Source organism: Saccopteryx bilineata, chromosome 10 (genome assembly GCF_036850765.1).
Source record: "Saccopteryx bilineata isolate mSacBil1 chromosome 10, mSacBil1_pri_phased_curated, whole genome shotgun sequence".
Classification (NCBI taxonomy): domain Eukaryota; kingdom Metazoa; phylum Chordata; class Mammalia; order Chiroptera; family Emballonuridae; genus Saccopteryx; species Saccopteryx bilineata.
In genome coordinates this window covers 75225192-75243919 of record NC_089499.1, presented here as the reverse complement: position 1 = coordinate 75243919, position 18728 = coordinate 75225192, and the positions used below count along the sequence as shown (strand labels likewise).

General features: G+C 36.2%; 1 protein-coding gene across 7 annotated transcripts in view; it reads right to left on the bottom strand.

Moving 5' to 3' along the window:
- Positions 1-1437: 1437 nt before the first annotated feature.
- THOC7 (THO complex subunit 7) overlaps positions 1438-18728 on the bottom strand; it is a 28314-nt gene continuing 11023 nt past the window's right edge. For 5 of the 7 annotated variants that reach the window (XM_066245294.1, XM_066245293.1, XM_066245292.1 and 2 more), the window contains 7 exons: positions 10601-10718; positions 9767-9894; positions 9365-9451; positions 7841-7898; positions 3810-3876; positions 3660-3729; positions 1441-2749 (listed from right to left, as the gene is read on the bottom strand). In XM_066245294.1, coding sequence (XP_066101391.1) covers positions 2682-2749; positions 3660-3729; positions 3810-3876; positions 7841-7898; positions 9365-9451; positions 9767-9875 — 459 coding nt within the window. In that variant the 5' untranslated portion in view covers positions 9876-9894; positions 10601-10718 and the 3' untranslated portion in view covers positions 1441-2681. The other 2 variants (XM_066245291.1, XM_066245296.1) reach the window with 2 other exon arrangements.

Here is an 18728-nt window from a genome sequence, read left to right as displayed (position 1 = left end):
GGAAACCATCCTCCGAAAATCAGATTTGACTGTAGGAAAGCTTCAAATGCAGGTAGTGGACAAAGGCTTTTACTTTGATGTTTCAGGAGCATCAGAAGGCCAGGTTGAACTGAAGGCACAGCCCTGCTGGTCAGCATAAATGTGGGACAAAATTAATGATTACCATTAAGAAATAATGCTACAGGGGTGTATTTTGAAAGTGGCAAAAGGCTTGCTAAGGGCACCTAGGATGATGTGTGCCTAATAAATGCTGAGTGAATTCAATTAAAATAAAGGCAGGTACACAGGGTTGAGAGGAAATGAGATCATTCTTACCACTGGATGGTAAATGTATGTTTTCAAGCTGCGTGCTCTGACTTGAATTAGAATAATGCTTTGGGACTTGGGAAATGTCCACCAATTCCAAAACTCATCTCCCAAGAAAAACCATCATCTTAACACTTGGCTACATTTCTTTGTATTTATCTGTCACAGGTGGATGACCTCATAGAAACAATGGCTGATAAGTCCATGAAGTTACTGGCCCAGAGACACGCTCAGCTTCAACAGTGTGAATTTTTAGGGAATGAGATTCTTCAGTCATCTAAGCAGTACCGGAGGATTTCCAAGAGAACCCTGAGGAAGTATAAACTGAAAAATGTGTGCTTCCCATGTACCTGCTGCTGCTGCTGCTGATTTCATTCCTGACTGCATAGGAGTTCTCTGCACAGAGAGTCTTCACTTTTGTACATAATCATGAATAAATCTCTCTAGTGAATTAATCAGTGGGGTAGGGAGATTTTTTTTTTTTTTTTTTTTTTGTATTTTTCTGAAGCTGGACACGGGGAGAGACAGTCAGACAGACTCCCGCATGCGCCCGACCGGGATCCACCCGGCACGCCCACCAGGGGCAGAGCTCTGGGCGTCGCTCTGCCGCAACCAGAGCCACTCTAGCGCCTGGGGCAGAGGCCAAGGAGCCATCCCCAGCGCCCGGGCCATCTTTGCTCCAATGGAGCCTTGGCTGCGGGAGGGGAAGAGAGAGACAGAGAGGAAGGGGGGGGTGGAGAAGCAAATGGGCGCTTCTCCTATGTGCCCTTGCCGGGAATCGAACCCGGGTCCCCCGCACGCCAGGCTGACGCTTTACCACTGAGCCAACAGGCCAGGGCCGGGGGATTTTTTTAATATTCTACTCAATAGTTCTTAAATAACAGGTTTTCAAAAATTGATATTGAATCCTGAGTCAATAATAAGCAAAATTTTCTGTCATAATTCTTACTAATAATGGAAAATAGAAACATTTTTTGATGCAAAAACAATTCTGCAAAAAAAATGCTCCTATGATTTGCCAGATGAAATCAGAGGAAGCCTTTAAAGGTATCATGATACTTTTAATATGACTATAACTAAGTTGATTTTAAATTTTCATTTTTTTTACAGATAAGAATTCTTACTAAAATTATAAAAATGTTTTTAAGGGATGATTCATGCAAAATCTCATGTTTCTTTCTTTCTTTTTTCTTTTCCCAAGAGTGAGAGAGGGAGAAGGAAAGACAGGGAAAGACAGGAAGGAAGAGACTGAAAGGAAGGAAGAGAGATGAGAAGCATCAACTCAAAATTTGGTATGTTAGCGGTTCATTGCTTGCTTCCTATATATGTGCCTTGATTGGGGGGCGAAAGCCAAGCCAGCGACCCCTGGCTCAAGCCAGTGACCTTGGGCTTCAAGCCAGGAACCTTTGGATTCAAGCCAAAGACCATAGGATTTTAGCGCTCAAGCTGGAGACATTAGGGTTTCAAACCTGGGACCACAGCATCCCAGGTCGATGCTCTATTGACTACACCAGCATCAGTCAGTCTCAACTAAAATAAATGAATAAGGATGGACCCTAACAAGTACTGAAAATGTAATTTCAATACTTAAGAAAATTACAGGTGATTCAGCCTTAGCTTAAGTTTTAAAAAGGTCATGATCCTTTATGCAAAAACTATCTTTGTAGACTATTTATTTCAAACTACTCTTCACTTTATCAAATTTTTTTCCATTGAAAATTATTTCTAAAGAACAAAACAATAGAAAAAACATGAACAAAATATTTAACACTCACATTGCTTAAGTCTGAAGGAGAGAGATTTGGACTCGCTTTGGCTCTTATTACCTTTCACACCAGTGATTCTTAGCATCATGGAACCTGGCCCACAATGAACGCACACCACAAACATTTTGCACATATTTTCACAAGTTCACAACCCTCCTGAAGCCTATTCAAGTAATCCATTTTCGAAAGTGATAACATTTCCAGAAGTTGATTTATCTTCTCATGTATATTCTTAGAAACACCACCTTCTCACAATCTTCAACTTATGTAAACAAATCAATGTTATATACTTATGAATACTAGTGAGTTATATACTAATGTTATATACTCGTGAATACTAATAAGCACAAACATCTAGCTTGAAAAAGTTTTATTAAACATTTTTGGATATTGCTTGCTACCTTTTAAGTTTAAGAATGAAGTATTTCAATAAAAAGAAATCAATACTGAAATCACTTTCCCTTGTGTGAAGAAATATGAATGAACTGTATATTAATATTTAAAAGCCAAGTAGTTCACTGTCAAAACTTTATCTCAAGAGCAGAGCAAGCTCTAAACACATGAAGATCACATTGCTACTTCAACAGTCTCGGGTGAGCCTTAGCCTGTCTATGGCTTAGGATCTGCTTCCAAGCTTGTTTCCTGAGTTTCGTCCGCCTCTGAGAGCTTTTCGTCATCTGCAATTGAGAAAGAAACATAAAACCTTAATCAGGTTTGCTTATATTATATGTTTAATAAATACATGAAAATGTTTATCCTTTATTAGCCAATATATTTAAAATAAAGATGGCAAAATGACAGCTTTCAGCACACACAGATATTTGGTTTTAAAAGTTCTGTTTTGGTTGTTCTTGCGTATTAGATGAATCAAAATGTAAATTTTATGTAAAAGACTTCACTACTCCCCCTACCACCTGCTCAAATCTAGCTCAGATAACACAAATTTCCAGTTGGCTAGAGTCTATACCAGTGGTCGGCAAACTCATTAGTCAACAGGGCCAAATATCAACAGTATGATTGAAATTTCTTTTGAGAGCCACATTTTTTAAACTTAAACTATATAGGTAGGTACATTCCTTACTGAGGTAGTGCCCGCACATGGTATTTTGTGGAAGAGCCACACTTAAGGAGCCAAAGAGCTGCTTGTGGCTTGCGAGTAGTGGTTTGCTGACCAGGGTTCTATACAATGAGCAAGCCTCCAGTTCCCCCAAGAACCCACTGTTTATTAAGTGTGCAAATATGTTTATCCCTAATTACTTCCCTTACTTATCATGGCCTACCTGGGTCCTGAATCGTTACTTTATAACAATAAACTATAATAAACAAAGAAAAAAATTCAAACCTATCATCCTTGAATTTCTCCACATAAACTACTGGAAATGGGTTTATGTGATCTATTACTACAAATTCAGATCTTTCTGCATATATCCAGAAAACAGAACATGAATACCTTCTAACGCCACCCAGCTGTACTGCTGTTCTAAAATTGATGGTGTACTCTCTCTTTAAGATGTGTATTTTAGAAGGCACGCCCCTGGATCATTTAACAATCTTCATTTACATTTGTTATGAAACTCTTTTACTTACTTTCCAGTGTTTGCTGAAGTTCATGAATGGTACTAAGAAGAACATGAAACTGTTTCCGTCTCAGTTCCAGCTGTGTTAACGAGAAAGAATTTAATACACATTGATCTATAAACATTCATATCATGAAGTTTAACATATATATCCAAATACCTTGTCTTCAACACTTTCTTTGATATGTGAAAGATGCTCTAATTCTTTGCCCAGAGCCTCTAGTTCCCTGAAAAACAATAAAATAGTGTTACATTCTGCTAACTAGGGGAACAGAATTCACAACATTTAACTTTCTGGTATTTAAGAAACATTTTAAAAATAAAAAAGAACAGTTATAACACTATTATGATGAAACTTCTAAAGCTAAGGATGATTTAACTTGTAAATATGCACTTATTGTCATTAAAATAAAATTGTTAATTTTTCAAGTATAGAAAAGCATAGATAACACTGGAGCACAATTTTTTTTTTTCATTTTCTGTTGCATGAGGTTTTAGAACCGTTTCCATATATTTCTGCTTTGCTGATTCCAAATCTGTGATCCGTTTTTTGGTGCATGCTCTAGTTTTTATGCAATTTTAATTTCTTTTTGTTACAGTTAATAGCATGCATTGGTTTTTAAATTGGAGTTAAAGGGCAACGACTCTTGGACTGAACATAACCACAAGGCAATTAATGTTTTACAAACATCACTTTTACATAATTGTAGTTGTTCTTAAATGTAAAAAATTATTATCTGATAAAAACAGCCTCTTATTTTGTTTTAAGATTGAATCATGGCTTCTTCGAGTAGGCGTAAATGTAAGAACAGTCCTGACACCTTCTGTTATATATGTGGCTGTTACACACTTCAACGTCAAAGGCGCAAGATTTCATCATTTGTGACACGTGCATATATTGCCTATTTTCAAGTTCCCCTTGGCGATCAAGACAAGGATTGGGCTCCTCATATAGTGTGTCATAATTGTGAGGAAATGCTTCACGACTGGACAAAGGGAAAACACAAAGGAATGCCTTTTGGTATTCCCGTGGTTTGGCGTGAACCTAAGGACCACAGCACTGACTGTTATTTCTGTCTGATCCATACAAAGGGCATAGGCAAGGAAAAACGGCATATGATCACATATCCTAATATTCCTTCAGCAATACGACCCATCCCACACTCTGAGACACTCCCGGTTCCAGTTTTCAATGGTTTTATTTCTTCTAAGGATGAAGAAAGTGAACATGGTGATCAAGTGTATTTTGATAAGATGCATGAGGAAATGGTTGTAGAATCTGAAGGGTCTTCTTCTGATGCCATGCAGTCATTAACCCCTCAGCAGTTTAGCCAACCTGAATTGAATGACTTAGTAAGAGATTTGGGCCTATCAAAGAAAGCAGCTGAGTTACTAGCCTCCAGGCTTCAAGAAAAGAATGTACTTCACCAGTCTGCTAAAGTATCCCATTTCAGGAAGCGTGAACAAATTTTGTCAACTTTTTTCCCAAAGACAAACACTTTGTTTACTGTCATGATATCAGTAGTCTTCTCAGCCAGCTAGGTGTTACCACTTACAGTCCAACAGAATGGTGGCTATTTCTTGACAGCTCTAAATGCAGTCTGAAATGTGTTCTCCTACACAACGGTATTGTTTATGCAGCTATTCCGATTGGTTATTTAACTCATCTGCAAGAAGATTATAGTGACATAAAAATTGCCCTCGACTTTCTGAAGTATGAGGAGCATAACTGGATCATTTGTGTGGATCTTAAAATGGTAAATTTCCTGCTAGCACAAACAATAGAGAGGTTTCACGAAGTAGCCTTGCTTTCTGTGTTTGTGGGACAGCCGAGCTCGGGAGAAACACTGGACACAGAAGGAGTGGCCAAAACGTGAAGCTCTGGAAGTAGGGATGCAAAATATTGTGAATGAACTTGTACAATAGTTAATCAACACAGAATCATTTTTCTCCCACTTCACATCAAACTTGGCTTAATGAAGCAGTTTGTTCAGGCTTTGAATAGAGAAAGTGAATGCTTTCAACATATTATTTCTGATTTTCCTGCCTTGCCTTTCGAGAAGATTAAATCAGGTGTATTCGATGGACCTCAAATTCGAACCCTCATACGTGACAAAGAATTTGCCAGGAAGATGAATAAGGAGGAGAAAGCAGCATGGCAGTCTTTTGTGGCAGTTATAAAGAACTTCCTTGGCAACAAAAAGCAGAAAAATATTAACTTCTGGTTCAAAGGATGCTGTTGGCTTTCCGCGACATTGGATGTAACATGAGTATTAAGATTCACTTCCTAAACAGTCACCTTGATAAGTTTCCCGAAAATCTTGGAGCTGTTAGTGATGAGCAGACTACTGCTGGAGCATCAAACGAGATTGTCCTCAACAAGTACACAAATGCAAGAGCTACAAACACAAATTTTTGCCTGAATAGAATTTAAATAAGTTTTACACAAATTTTATGATTAAAATGTTTTAATATGTTCTATTTTGAAATTGTAGATAAATTCTGATGCAATATCTTTTAGTGTATTAGTGTATTTACTGCATTATATAAATTATTATATTTTCACAAAGATGATGCCCAAGAAGACATTCTACTTCGTTATGTTAAACTAAATGTTGAAAAATTTACAATAAGATGAAAACCTAAAATCTTTAATTGCAAAAAAACTGTAGCTTACAGAGAAAAACTAATGTCAGATTTGAGATCAGCACACTTGAATTAGATAGGAATAAGTGTTTTTGTGGATGCAACAAAAATTTTGTTCCCCAGTGTAATAGAGTATCCAACCCCAAGAACTGATAAGTTTTTGGGGTGGGTTTTTTTGTACGTTTTTGAAGTGAGAAGCGGGGATGCAGAAAGACTCCCACATGCACCTGACTGGGATCCACCTGGCAAGCCCACTAGGGAGCGATGCTTTGCCCACCTGGGGCGTCGCTCTGTTGCAACCAGAGCCATTCTAGCACCTGAGGCAGAGGCCATGGAGTCACCCTCAGCGCCCGGGCCAACTTTGCTCCAATGGAACCTTGGCTGCAGGAGGGGAAGAGAGAGACAGAGAGGCAGGAGAGGGGGAGAAGCAGATGGGCGCTTCTTCTGTGTGCCCTGGCCAGGAATTGAACCCAGGACTTCCATATGTCAGGTCAATGCTCTGCCACTGAGCCAACCGATCAGGACCAAGAACTAATAAGTTTTAACAACATTTTGTCATAGTTATTTTGTCTTTTTTGTGTGTGTGAAAGAAAGAAAACATTGCAGATTAACTTGCAATACACTTTTAACCTTACCCCGGTCCTTTATCCCAAGCCATTTTTCTTCCTTTACCTGTTACTCAGGCAATCACTATGTCATTCCAATTTTTTTTTAAGAGAGAGAAAGAGAGAGAGAGAGAGAGAGAGAGAGAGAGAGAGAGAGAGAAAAGGACAGACAGGAAGAGAGAGAGATGAGAAGCATCAATTCTTCATTGCAGCATCTTAGTTGTTCAGTGATTGCTTTCTCATATGTGCCTTGACTGGGATCTACAGCAGAGTGAGGGACCCCTTGCTCAAGCCAGCGACCTTGGGCTTCACACCAATAACTTCTGTGCTCAAGCCAGCAAGCCCACACTCAAGCTGGTGAGCCCGCACTCAAGCCAGTGACCTCAGGGTTTCAAACCTGGGTCCTCAGCATCCCAAGTCAACACTCCATTCACTGCACCACCACGTGGTCAGGCTCTAGTGCTTTATAAATATATGTTTGTATCTCTAAATAATATACAGTGTTACTATATAATATTTTGGGGTGCAATAACTTTTATAAATGGTTATAATTCTATAAATACTTTAGAAACTTAAGAATAATTTAACATTTATTGTACTATATGTCTTCTGTTTTCTCTGATTATGTTTTTGAGATCTGTGTTTCAAGAATGTATACCTTCGTCATCTTTTTAACTGCTGTTTAGTATTATACAAGTAGATCATAGTCTATTTATTCATTTTTGTATTAATGCATATTATATGCATTTGTTTTAGAACTGTAGGCAGTAAGACAGGAGAAATAAAATTCTAATCAACAGTATTAGAATATGTCACATTGACTATCTGATCCCTCCTTTTGGAACATATTATGTATTCCTGTAAAAATGGAATGCATAGGCTATTATGTAAACATTTATACATAAAGATTAGTTACTTTCAAGTAAAGCTCTAAACTTACTTTAATGTCTCATGCCTGTCTGGATGATGCTGAATCACTTTTGCCAAAGCATCATATTCTGAAAGATATAAAAATATTTACCAAATTAAAGTTTTTTTGAACCTATATATCAAAGCAAAATGAATACAATCATAAATCTCTTCTAATCACTCCCTAGAACATAAAAAATGAAAATACTATAGGATGGAAAGAGTGTTGCCAGTTTCACTTGATTCAGCCACAACTGTAATGACACATGACTTCAAATGTTACAAACAAGGACTTCAGCTTCCACTGTTTTCCACTTACCTATTCATGGGCAGAATGTAAGAGGCCAGCATAAGTGCTCTTTAAAGTCATTACTGATCATCAAGCAGACTGATTCTGAAGAGGCTTGTATTTACTATTTGCCCAGCAAATAAAATATCAGCAAGGCATATGTACCATTCCATTAATTTCAGATCTTAGACAACAGCAAATTATACTTGTCACTCATTCTAGAGGTAAAGATTTCAGTAACTTAGAAATGATTTAAAATTCAGGAACCTTGTTTCTGTTCTACTGGGACTTCCAGAATAAGTCATGTATCTCCTGCTAACCTTCCTTATAAAATAATAAATGGCTGCATTCACTTAAAGCCTCATTAGTCAACTAAAACAATAGAAAATACTTTAAAATAACTTAAAATTGATACTGAGTATTAAGTAAGTTGGTATATATTGCTATAAATTCATTGCTGAAACTTGATCAAATGCATTTTAGACTGGATTCAAAAACTTTAAAAATAAACAATTAAATATCATCTAAATTGGTTTATTAAAAAGTAAAATTCATTGTTTTGGAATCTGCAAGTTACTTCAATAAAAATGTGATCTTTTATAAAAATATTTTGGATTACAAAATAATACCTTCTGAAGTTAAAAAAAAAAAAGAAAAAAGATTTTAAGCCATAAAAACTCACAACCCCCACCTAACCATTAACATTTTCCATTTTCTTTTAGTTTTTCACATATCACAATTCTAATTATACATTATATTTTTGTTTTTCTTTCAATTTACATTATATGCCATTATAAATTGTTTTGAAATAGTTTTTATGGAATGCAATAATAACATACCCTAATTTAAAAACAAAGGAGAGTGAAACAAAAGAAAACGTCAGTCTTCCTCTTATTACTCAGACAGGCAGTTTGTAAATGTTTGCTTGCTTCGCACTTAATAAAAACTCAATGGGCTTAAGTTTATTTTTTTAAGTAGCTCGTTAATCAAACAAACAAATGACAAACAAAACCCTAAATCTAGTGTACTTGTGTAAACAGCCTTTGCTGATCAACCGTAATGTTATTCAGGCAAAGGGGTCTGAAGATAAAAATAAAAAAAAAAATCAGCATAGCCTTCCTTTTCTGCTATCTTAAAGAATAATATAATTTAGTTTGGCTGCTGGTTATTTTTTATAATTAAGGTTGATTCTAGCTGAAGATTTTACATCAAAACATTAAGAACAGTATGAAAGTACTAGTCAGTATTTGCACACAAAATCCTTACCTTGACGATTTTTTCGTATTCGTTTTGCCTGAAGAATTTGCTTTTTGCACTCAGCAATTTTTTCATGTGCTCCAGCAATGCTACATTCTATATAAAAAGGTTCTTTTAAAAGATAGTTGTAACAACACGTATAATCTCCATATTCAATTTTAAAATGTTTTAAAATTAAGTTCCATTGCTAATAAAATAGATGCTGATATTTAAAAAAGTTATAACTTAAAGTACTGTATCATATTAAAATACATTTTTGTGAGCTATGTTTTTCTATTAATATTGTTATTTTTAATAATTTAATAATATTTTACCACTAATCAGAGAGAAGTGTTAGCAGGTATTGTTTCCTCTAGGCCATGCAAATTAAAATTAATAAAGAGAAACATTAATTACTTTAGCTTTCTTTACCTATTTCTTTATAAATTTTTTCATAATTTTCCATTTCTCTGAGATTCATATCATACACCAGCAAAGTTTTGCCCATTGAAAATTCACATTGGGACAGTGTACTCAGCATACGTTGGTACTGGCTATATCTAATAAAAAAGAGAAAAATAGAATAAAGATTTTTATGAATTGCCAAAGTTGAACTATTTATAATGCAGGCAAAGATTTGCTAATTACATAAAGTTCCAAGAGACTCCTTTGCTTTATTTACTTAAAATAATTTAGAATATCCGTCTCTTACATTTTCTTTTTCCAAATGTACTATACTTGAATTCATAAACTGCTTCAGTTAAAAATGCAAAGATGTGATTGCTGTTTCTATCAATATAAGCTTAATTCAAACAGCTACTTGTTTTAAATATATTTTTTAATGTTTAGATCAGGTTTTTTATTTTTTATCTTTAATTCTCACAGTGTTTCACTCTATACAATTCAAATGAGAAAATTTTTTTTATTTAAAAAATTATTAAATAGATATAAAGCCGTCCAGCAATCTATTAATTTATTTTTAAAAGGAATATTTCATTTAGATATTTAAATTATCTGCTAAAACATACCAAATAACTAACCTGGATTTAATCTTCATTTGTTCTTACCACTATGTCTTCTGCATATTTTAATAAACATAAAATAGGGCTCTCCAGAAAGTTAGGACCAGAAAAAAACTACTCTTGATTAACCAAGAGTTGGCTCAGTTGGACATTGAAGGCAAGTGAGTATGTGCAGTATTAACAGGACTGTGCACAGTCTAAAATCACATCAGGACACTGGCACAGAAACAGGGAAAAGAAGTACCCCTCTTCCTGGGATCCGGAGTTGCACCATTTAATGAAACTTTTCACGAGCAGATTAATCCTGCGATCATCTCCTGCGCCATCCCCATCAATTAGGAGACGCTTCCGTATGACTTCATCTGGAGGAGTGAACAACAATGTGGATTACATGATCATTTGGCTCTTGTTAATTTCAGGAACAAATAATATCACCACTCATTCATTCACCCAAAAGAAAATTACTGAAATGTAAATGTACTCAAGGTCACTGAGCTGTACACTTAAAAAAGTTGTTAAAATGATCAATTTTGTGTTCTGTAGGTTTTACAACTATATATATTACATGTATATATAAAGTTATTGAGTGTCTATTTCTGTCAGGCACTCTTCTAGGGCCTGTGTGGTTATATCAGTGAAAAGCCCTGCCCTCACAGAATTGTGATTTTACTGCTGGGTTGTTAAGCAGAAATAATTTTCAGGTCCCCCAAGGAAATAAGCCAATAATTCTTGGAGAACTTTTTTGGAAAAACCTGTTCAGAGGAAGACAGATGTGCTCATGACTCTGACTAGTATGAGATCCTAGTAAAAGGAATAGAAAGAGAGTGCAAATATTGATCGACTTACGACCTATGCAATCATGACCATTTGACTCTATGACCACAATCGCTAGCCATGACTGCTCCGCGTCTGGCAGCGCAAGTGTTGCCCAGCTGGGTGTCCGACAGTGCAGACCAGCTTCTGGCAGCACTACCATCTCTGCGTGCACCATGTCAACTGTTATCCCAGACTCGGTACAGCAATTTGTGTTTTGTGTCTTGGATATTTTTCATCAAACCCCTCCCAAGATGTCTACCAAGAGGAAATTTGCAGATATTAAACCAGTTGTACTGGTAATGCAGTGTTTTACTTAAACCTGATGAATGTAAAAATAAGACACAAAACGGTGTAGAAATGATACAAATGGCATAAAATGAACAAAGAAAATTGATATATAACAATAATGAAAGAAAATTATGATAAAATATGACTTAAAGATTTTTATAGCATCATTTCACAGTGCTGTACATATAGCCTACTCAACTTAGGACCAAATCGTGTGACGACCGGTCTGTCGGAACCAGTTGTGGTCGTCAGTCTAGCTGTATTAAAGATGTAGGGGCAGACTAGGAAAGAGATGAGGGGTGGGTCAGAGAAAAAGGGACACGTTTGTTTTATTAAAAATGTGTAATTCAGTTATTATAATGAATGTTCGTTTTTTTTTTTTTAAACAAATCCATCTTGCTTTTGCTCCAAGGCAAAAAGAGGAATTAGAAAAGCAGCATAGATGACTGTGATGAGTGAGATGTGGCCTGGCAGCCCTGAGTTAGTATTCTGGACAAAATCACGCTGGATCCTAACAAGAAAAAGGCAATTTGAAACCACAATATGATATCATTTTTAGCTATCAGAGTAGCAAAGAGCAAAAGACTTGATAATAAAAGTGTTAGCAATGTTCTAGAACTGCTCTTCCACACACTGATGGACTGTGAACTGTACACTTACTGTAGAGCATCTGGGGAAAAACAACAATATTTAAAATGCACATTCTAAAATTTTCTACTACAGAAATATGTGCACCCATGTACAAAGATAAATGTAAAGGGGTGTCCGTAACAGTACTGTCTGTAGAGAAAAGGTTGCAAACTGAAACGTTCACCAGGAAGAAACTCGTTAAATTATAAAGCATATTATGCAGCCAAAAGAATAGTGTGGGTGTATATACTGTTGCCAAAAATCTACTTAGATGTCAAGTAAAATGAAAATAAAACAGGTGCCGAGAACATAGTTTGTAGCCATTTGTGTGGAAAAGGGGGCAATGCTTGGTGTGTGTCTGTACACATCACACATGTGGTGTGTTTATGGATTCAGAGTATCTTCGGAAGGATATATAAGAAACTGGTAATACCTGCTGTTTCTGGTAAGAGTGATGACAAAGAATGAGAAAAGATTTCATTTTCTAAATGGCTCTTAAGAACTGTGTTTATTTGGTTTTCAACATGTACATGCATTTTTTATAATAAATTTTAAAGTGTAAATAATTCCTGGAGAGCCTGCCTGATGAATCAACAGCAAAATCTGTAAACAATAGTTCCTGTGTGTAGGTAGAAGTATTTTTAAGTACAGGTGCAGCGGAGATAAATTTTAAAAGGCAGATGGCTCACTTAAAACTTGTTCTGTATTATTTGTTTGTTGTTGAGTTTTATGAGTTCTTTGTATATTTTGGATATTAGGCCCTTATCTGAGCTGTTGTTTGAAAATATCATTTCCCATTTAGTTGGCTTTCTGTTTATTTTGTTATCAGTTTCTCTTGCTGAGCAAAAACTTCTTAGTCTGATGTAGTCCCATTCATTAATTTTTGCCTTCACTTCTCTTGCCTTTGGAGTCAAATTCATAAAATGCTCTTTAAAACCCAGGTCCATGAGTTGAGTACCTATGTCTTCTTCTATGTACTTTATTGTTTCAGGTCTTATGTTTAGATCTTTGATTCATTTTGAGTTAATTTTAGTACAGGGGTACAAACTGTAGTCCAGTTTCATTCTTTTGCATGTGGCTTTCCAGTTTCCCCAGCACCATTTATTGAAGAGGCTTTCTTTTCTCCATTGTGTGTTCTTGGCCCCTTTATCAAAAATTATTTGACTATATATATGTGGTTTTATTTCTGGACTTTCTATTCTGTTCCATTGGTCTGAGTGTCTACTTTTCTGCCAATACCATGCTGTTTTGATTGTCGTGGCCCTATAATATAGTTTGAAGTCAGGTATTGTAATGTCCCCAGCTTCATTCTTTTTCTTTAGGATTGCTTTGGCTATTCGGGGTTTTTTATAGTTCCATATAAATCTGATGATTTTTTGCTCTCGGATCTTAATAACATTATACGAAGTGAAATAATCAAATCAGAAAAAACCAGGAACTGCATTATTGCATACGTAGGTGGGACATAAAAGTGAAACTAAGAGACATTCATAAGAGTGTGGTGGTTACGGGGGGAGGGGGGAGAGGGAGAGGGAAAGGAGGAGGGGGAGGTGCACAAAGAAAACTAGATAGAAGATGACAGAGGACAATCTGACTTTGGGTGATGGGTATGCAACATAATTGAACGACAAGATAACCTGGACTTGTTATCTTTGAATATATGTATCCTGATTTATTGATGTCGCCCCATTAAAAAAATAAAATTATTTTTAAAAAAATACTTGTTCTGTAACATCAGATAAACGTTTTAGAATCGGGCTTTTCTCTCAAAGTAATGGCTTTGACAGACTGCTCAAACTACAGATTCAAGAGGTGTTTTAACTTTACATTTTGAAATATAAACTAATGCTTTCTGTCTTTGACTACCAAAAATGTTATTTGAAGAAACAGACAAACCACAGGATATTAAAACGCAGAAAGTGAATTGAGTTTTCAAAAACTAGAAACATCTTTTAACTTTGTTAAAATAAAAGTAAACATACAATGGTTGAGCAGTCTGGTGTTCAATTGATAGTTCAATCTCTTTGCCAGTCTTAACTTTGCTCTTCCAAGCTCTCCCGTCCCCAAAACCCTTCTTCCTCTCATATGCCTGGACATCCTACTTTTTTTTTTAATATTTTATTTACTGACTTTTAGAGAAAGCAAGAGGCGTGGAGGGAGGGAGATAGAGAAAGGGGAGAAGGAGTAGGAAACATCAATTCATAGTAGTAGTTGCTTCTGGTATGTGCCTTGACCAGACAAACCCAGGGTTTCGAATTAGCTACCACAGCATTCCAGGTCCAGGCCTCATCCACTGTGCCACCACAGGTCAGGCTGGACATCCTACTTTATTGAGGACTGGGGATTTCAAATGTAAATGCATCCAGGGAATAGGAAATAGGAATAGAGAAATTGGAGAGTGACTACCCAGACTAACGAGACGCTATTACCAGAAATAGTTTTTCAAAAGACTTTTTTAAAGTTTGGTAACTAACAAAAAATGTTTCAAATAGATTTTATAATCATTCCACCTGTATATTTAAAATCTGTGTACTTTTGTATATGTAATATCCCAATTATAAAAGTTCTTTAAAAATTGTTTAAAGCACTGCAAAGGCCAAATAAACTTGGGAAAGGGGGTCATGAAGGCCAGTCCTGTCTTACTTTTTCCTCCCTAGCCTCTCACACTGTGTCTACATTTCTGACGCTCAATCAATATTTTTAAATTGGATTTCTGGTGCCTGCCCGGGACCATCTGCCTTCCAAAGAGAGCTCTGTCTCAATAAAACACTAACAAAAAGTAGCAGACAACTATCTTATTTTCAGGTCCACAGCAGAGATTTCTCTTCTTGGACAAAAACATAAATATTTGATAAATAAGCAGATGTGTCTCTAAGTTACCAGAGTAAGTTCTGAGGATGTGAAATAAAAGATCTCAGTTCTTTCACTCTAGTTGGAGAAATAACACACATATGAATACACACACACAGGAGGCTGTGATTGTTAAATGAGTGACACAGACACACAGTAGAAGAGTAGGAGAGCTCCTTTTGGCTTGGGGCTTCAGGGGAAATGGAATTTGAGCTGCTCTTTTGATATTTAAAAAACAGCAATCATCAGAAATCAGAGGCATTTTTATACACTAACAATGAACTTGAATTTCTCAGAAAGAGAAATTAAAGCAGCAATCCCCTTTATCATTGCAACCAAAAAAATAAAGTACCTAGGAATAAATTTAACCAGAGAGATTAAAGACTTGTACTCGGAAAATTATAAAACATTGATAAAAGAAATCAGGGAAGATACAAACAAGTGGAAGCATATACCATGCTCATGGTTAGGAAGAATAAACATCATTAAAATGTCTATATTACCCAAAGCAATTTATAAATTCAATGCAATACCTATTAAAATACCAATGACTTACTTCAAAGATATAGAATACATATTCCAAAAATTTATATGGAACCAAAAGAGAACACAAATAGCCTCAGCAATCTTGAAAAGGAAGAATAAAGTGGGAGGTATCACACTTCCAGAGATCAAGTTATATTATAAGGCCATTGTACTCAAAACAACCTGGTACTGGCATAAGAACAGGCATGTAAATCAATGGAACAGAACTGAGAACCCAGAAATAAACCCACACTTTTATGGACAACTGATATTTGACAAAGGAGGTAAGAGCATACATTGGAGTAAAGACAGCCTCTTCAACAAATGGTGTTGGGAAAATTGGACAGCTACCAGCAAAAAAATGAAACTAGACCACCAGCTTACACCAGTCACAAAAATAAACTCAAAATGGATAAAAGACTTAAATGTAAGCCATAAAACCGTAAGCATCTTAGAAGAAAACATAGGTAGTAAGCTCTCTGACATCTCTCGCAGCAATATATTTGCCGATTTATCTCCACGGGCAAGTGAAATAAAAAACAGGATAAACAAATGGGACTGTATCAAACTAAAAAGCTTCTGCACAGTTAAAGACAATAAGAACTGAATAAAAAGACAAACTACACAATGGGAGAATATATTTGACAATACGTCTGATAAGGGGTTAATAACCAAAATTTATAAAGAACTTGTAAAACTCAACACCAGGAAGACAAACAATCCAATCAAAAAATGGGAAAAAGAAATGAATAGACACTTCTCCAAAGAGGACATACAAATGGCCAATATGCATATGAAAAAATGTTCAACATCACTAATCATTAGAGCAAATTAAAACCACAATGAGATATCACCTCACACCTCTCAGAATGGCGCTCATCAACAAAACAACACAGAATAATTAAGTGCTGGCGAGGATGTGGAGAAAAGGGAACTCTCCTGCACTGCTGGTGGGAATGCAGACTGGTGCAGCCACTGTGGAAAACAGTATGGAGATTCCTCAAAAAATTAAAAATCAAACTGCCTTTTGACCCAGCTAACCACTTTTAGGAATATACCCCAAGAACACCATAGCACTGTTTGAAAAGAAGAAATGCACCCTCATGTTTATGGCAGCAGTGTTCACAATAGCGAAGATCTGGAAACAGCCCAAGTGTCCATCAGTGGACGAGTGGATTAAAAAGCTTTGGTACATATATACTATGGAATACTACTCAGCCATAAGAAATGATGACATCGGATCATTTACAACAACATGGATGGACCTTGATAACATTATACTGAGCAAAATAAGTAAATCAGAAAAAACTAAGAACTATATGATTCCATACATAGGTGGGACATAAAAATGAGACTCAGAGACATGGACAAGAGTGAGGGGGTTACAGGGTGGGGAGGGGTGGGAGAGTGTTGGGGGAGGGGAGGGGCACAAAGAAAACCAGTTAGAAGGTGAGGGAAGACAATTGGACTTCAGGTGATGGGAATGCAGCATAATCAAATGTCAAAATAACGTAGAGCTGTTTTCTCTGAACATATATACCCTGATTTATCAATGTCACCCCATTAAAATTAATTAAAACAAAACAAAACTAAAAAACCCCAATCAAAAAAAGCTAAAAAGCAGTTCCTTGTGGATTGACTCCATGGTAGAGTATCAGCCTGGCATGTGGATGTCCCAGGTTCGATTCCCAGTCAGGGTACATGTGGGAGTCTGTCACTGCCTCCCCTCCTCTCACTAAATAATAATAAAAAAAAAATTTTTAAAAAACACCTAAAAGGCATCTATCAAAATTTCAAATAATATATACCCTTTGAACCAATAATCCTAGATATTCTTGCATGCATGCAATAAGACCTCTGTTAAGGTGAACAACTTTTTTACAATGAAAAGTACAAAAATAAATTGAAAACAATATCGTAAATAAAAGAAACATTGCAACAATAATACACTATAATATGATAAATGCGTAAAACATTTGTAATATTTTATATTGTAACTATGCTTACATGCCTATTAATTTTTAATAATAATTGTAGGCAAAAAGCACTCATTTAGATACAAATACGTCACATCACACGTAATGGATCAACTACATCAATTGAATAGACATTTACATATTAGTCTTCCAATATCAAAATGGAGGACATGTAGGAGGACCCTTTAGAGCAAGAGTCCCCAAACTATGGCCCGCGGACTGCATGCGACCCCCCCCCAGGCCATTTATCAGCCCCTCCCCCTGCGCCACACTTCCGGAAGGGGCACCTCTTTCATTGGTGGTCAGTGAGAGGAGCACTGTATGTAGTTGTGCCGCAAAGCGCGGTGTTGCTCACATATAGTACTACTTCCGGTGATGTGGGACACATGCTTCACGGCTCCGGAAGCGTATCATATGACTTGTTACGGCTAGCAGTGACAAATATGGAACCAGACATTGACCAACTCATTAGCCAAAAGCAGGCCCGTAGTTCCCATTGAAATACTGGTCAGTTTGTTGACTTAAATTTACTTGTTCTTTATTTTAAATATTGTATTTGTTCCCGTTTTTTTTTACTTTAAAATAAAATATGTGCAGTGTGCATAGGGATTTGTTCATAGTTTTTATTGTATACATAAACTTTTATCAGTTTTTTTTTTATAATCCGGCCCTCCAACAGTCTGAGGGACAGTGAACTGGCCCCATGTAAAAAGTTTGGGGACCCCTGCTTTAGAGGGAGGGCAGTACTTGCAAAAGGAGTATCCTCCCTAAAGGAAGACTATTGGTCACCTTACTTATGTCCATCAAGAGGGGACTACTTAAATAAATTTTGCTACAGGGTTATAATTAAGTTCTATGGAGTTGTAAAAAAGCAAAAAAAGTTAATGTATTGATACAAAAAGATCAAGAGAGCAAGGTGAAGAACTATATGTTTGGCATGTTTCTCTCATATAAAAATGAGGGTAAATAAGACTATGTATTTGCATGTGCTTTTATATTCACAAAGATACCCTGGAATGATACACAAGAAATTAACAGAAGAGGTTACTGAGAGAAAGGGGCAGTATAAGGGGAACAGATGGGGAACAGGCTGGAAGTTGGGGAAATATCTTTTTATACTATCTGACTTTTGAACCATATGTATACTCAAAATCTGTTAGCTGTGACTTGAAAAAAGCAAGCAAGCTGTGACATGGTAACGGCATGACAGGTGTTTACGTATGTCCAAAATGCAACAAATTGTATACATTAAATATGTGCAGGTCTTTGTAAATCAATTATGCCTCA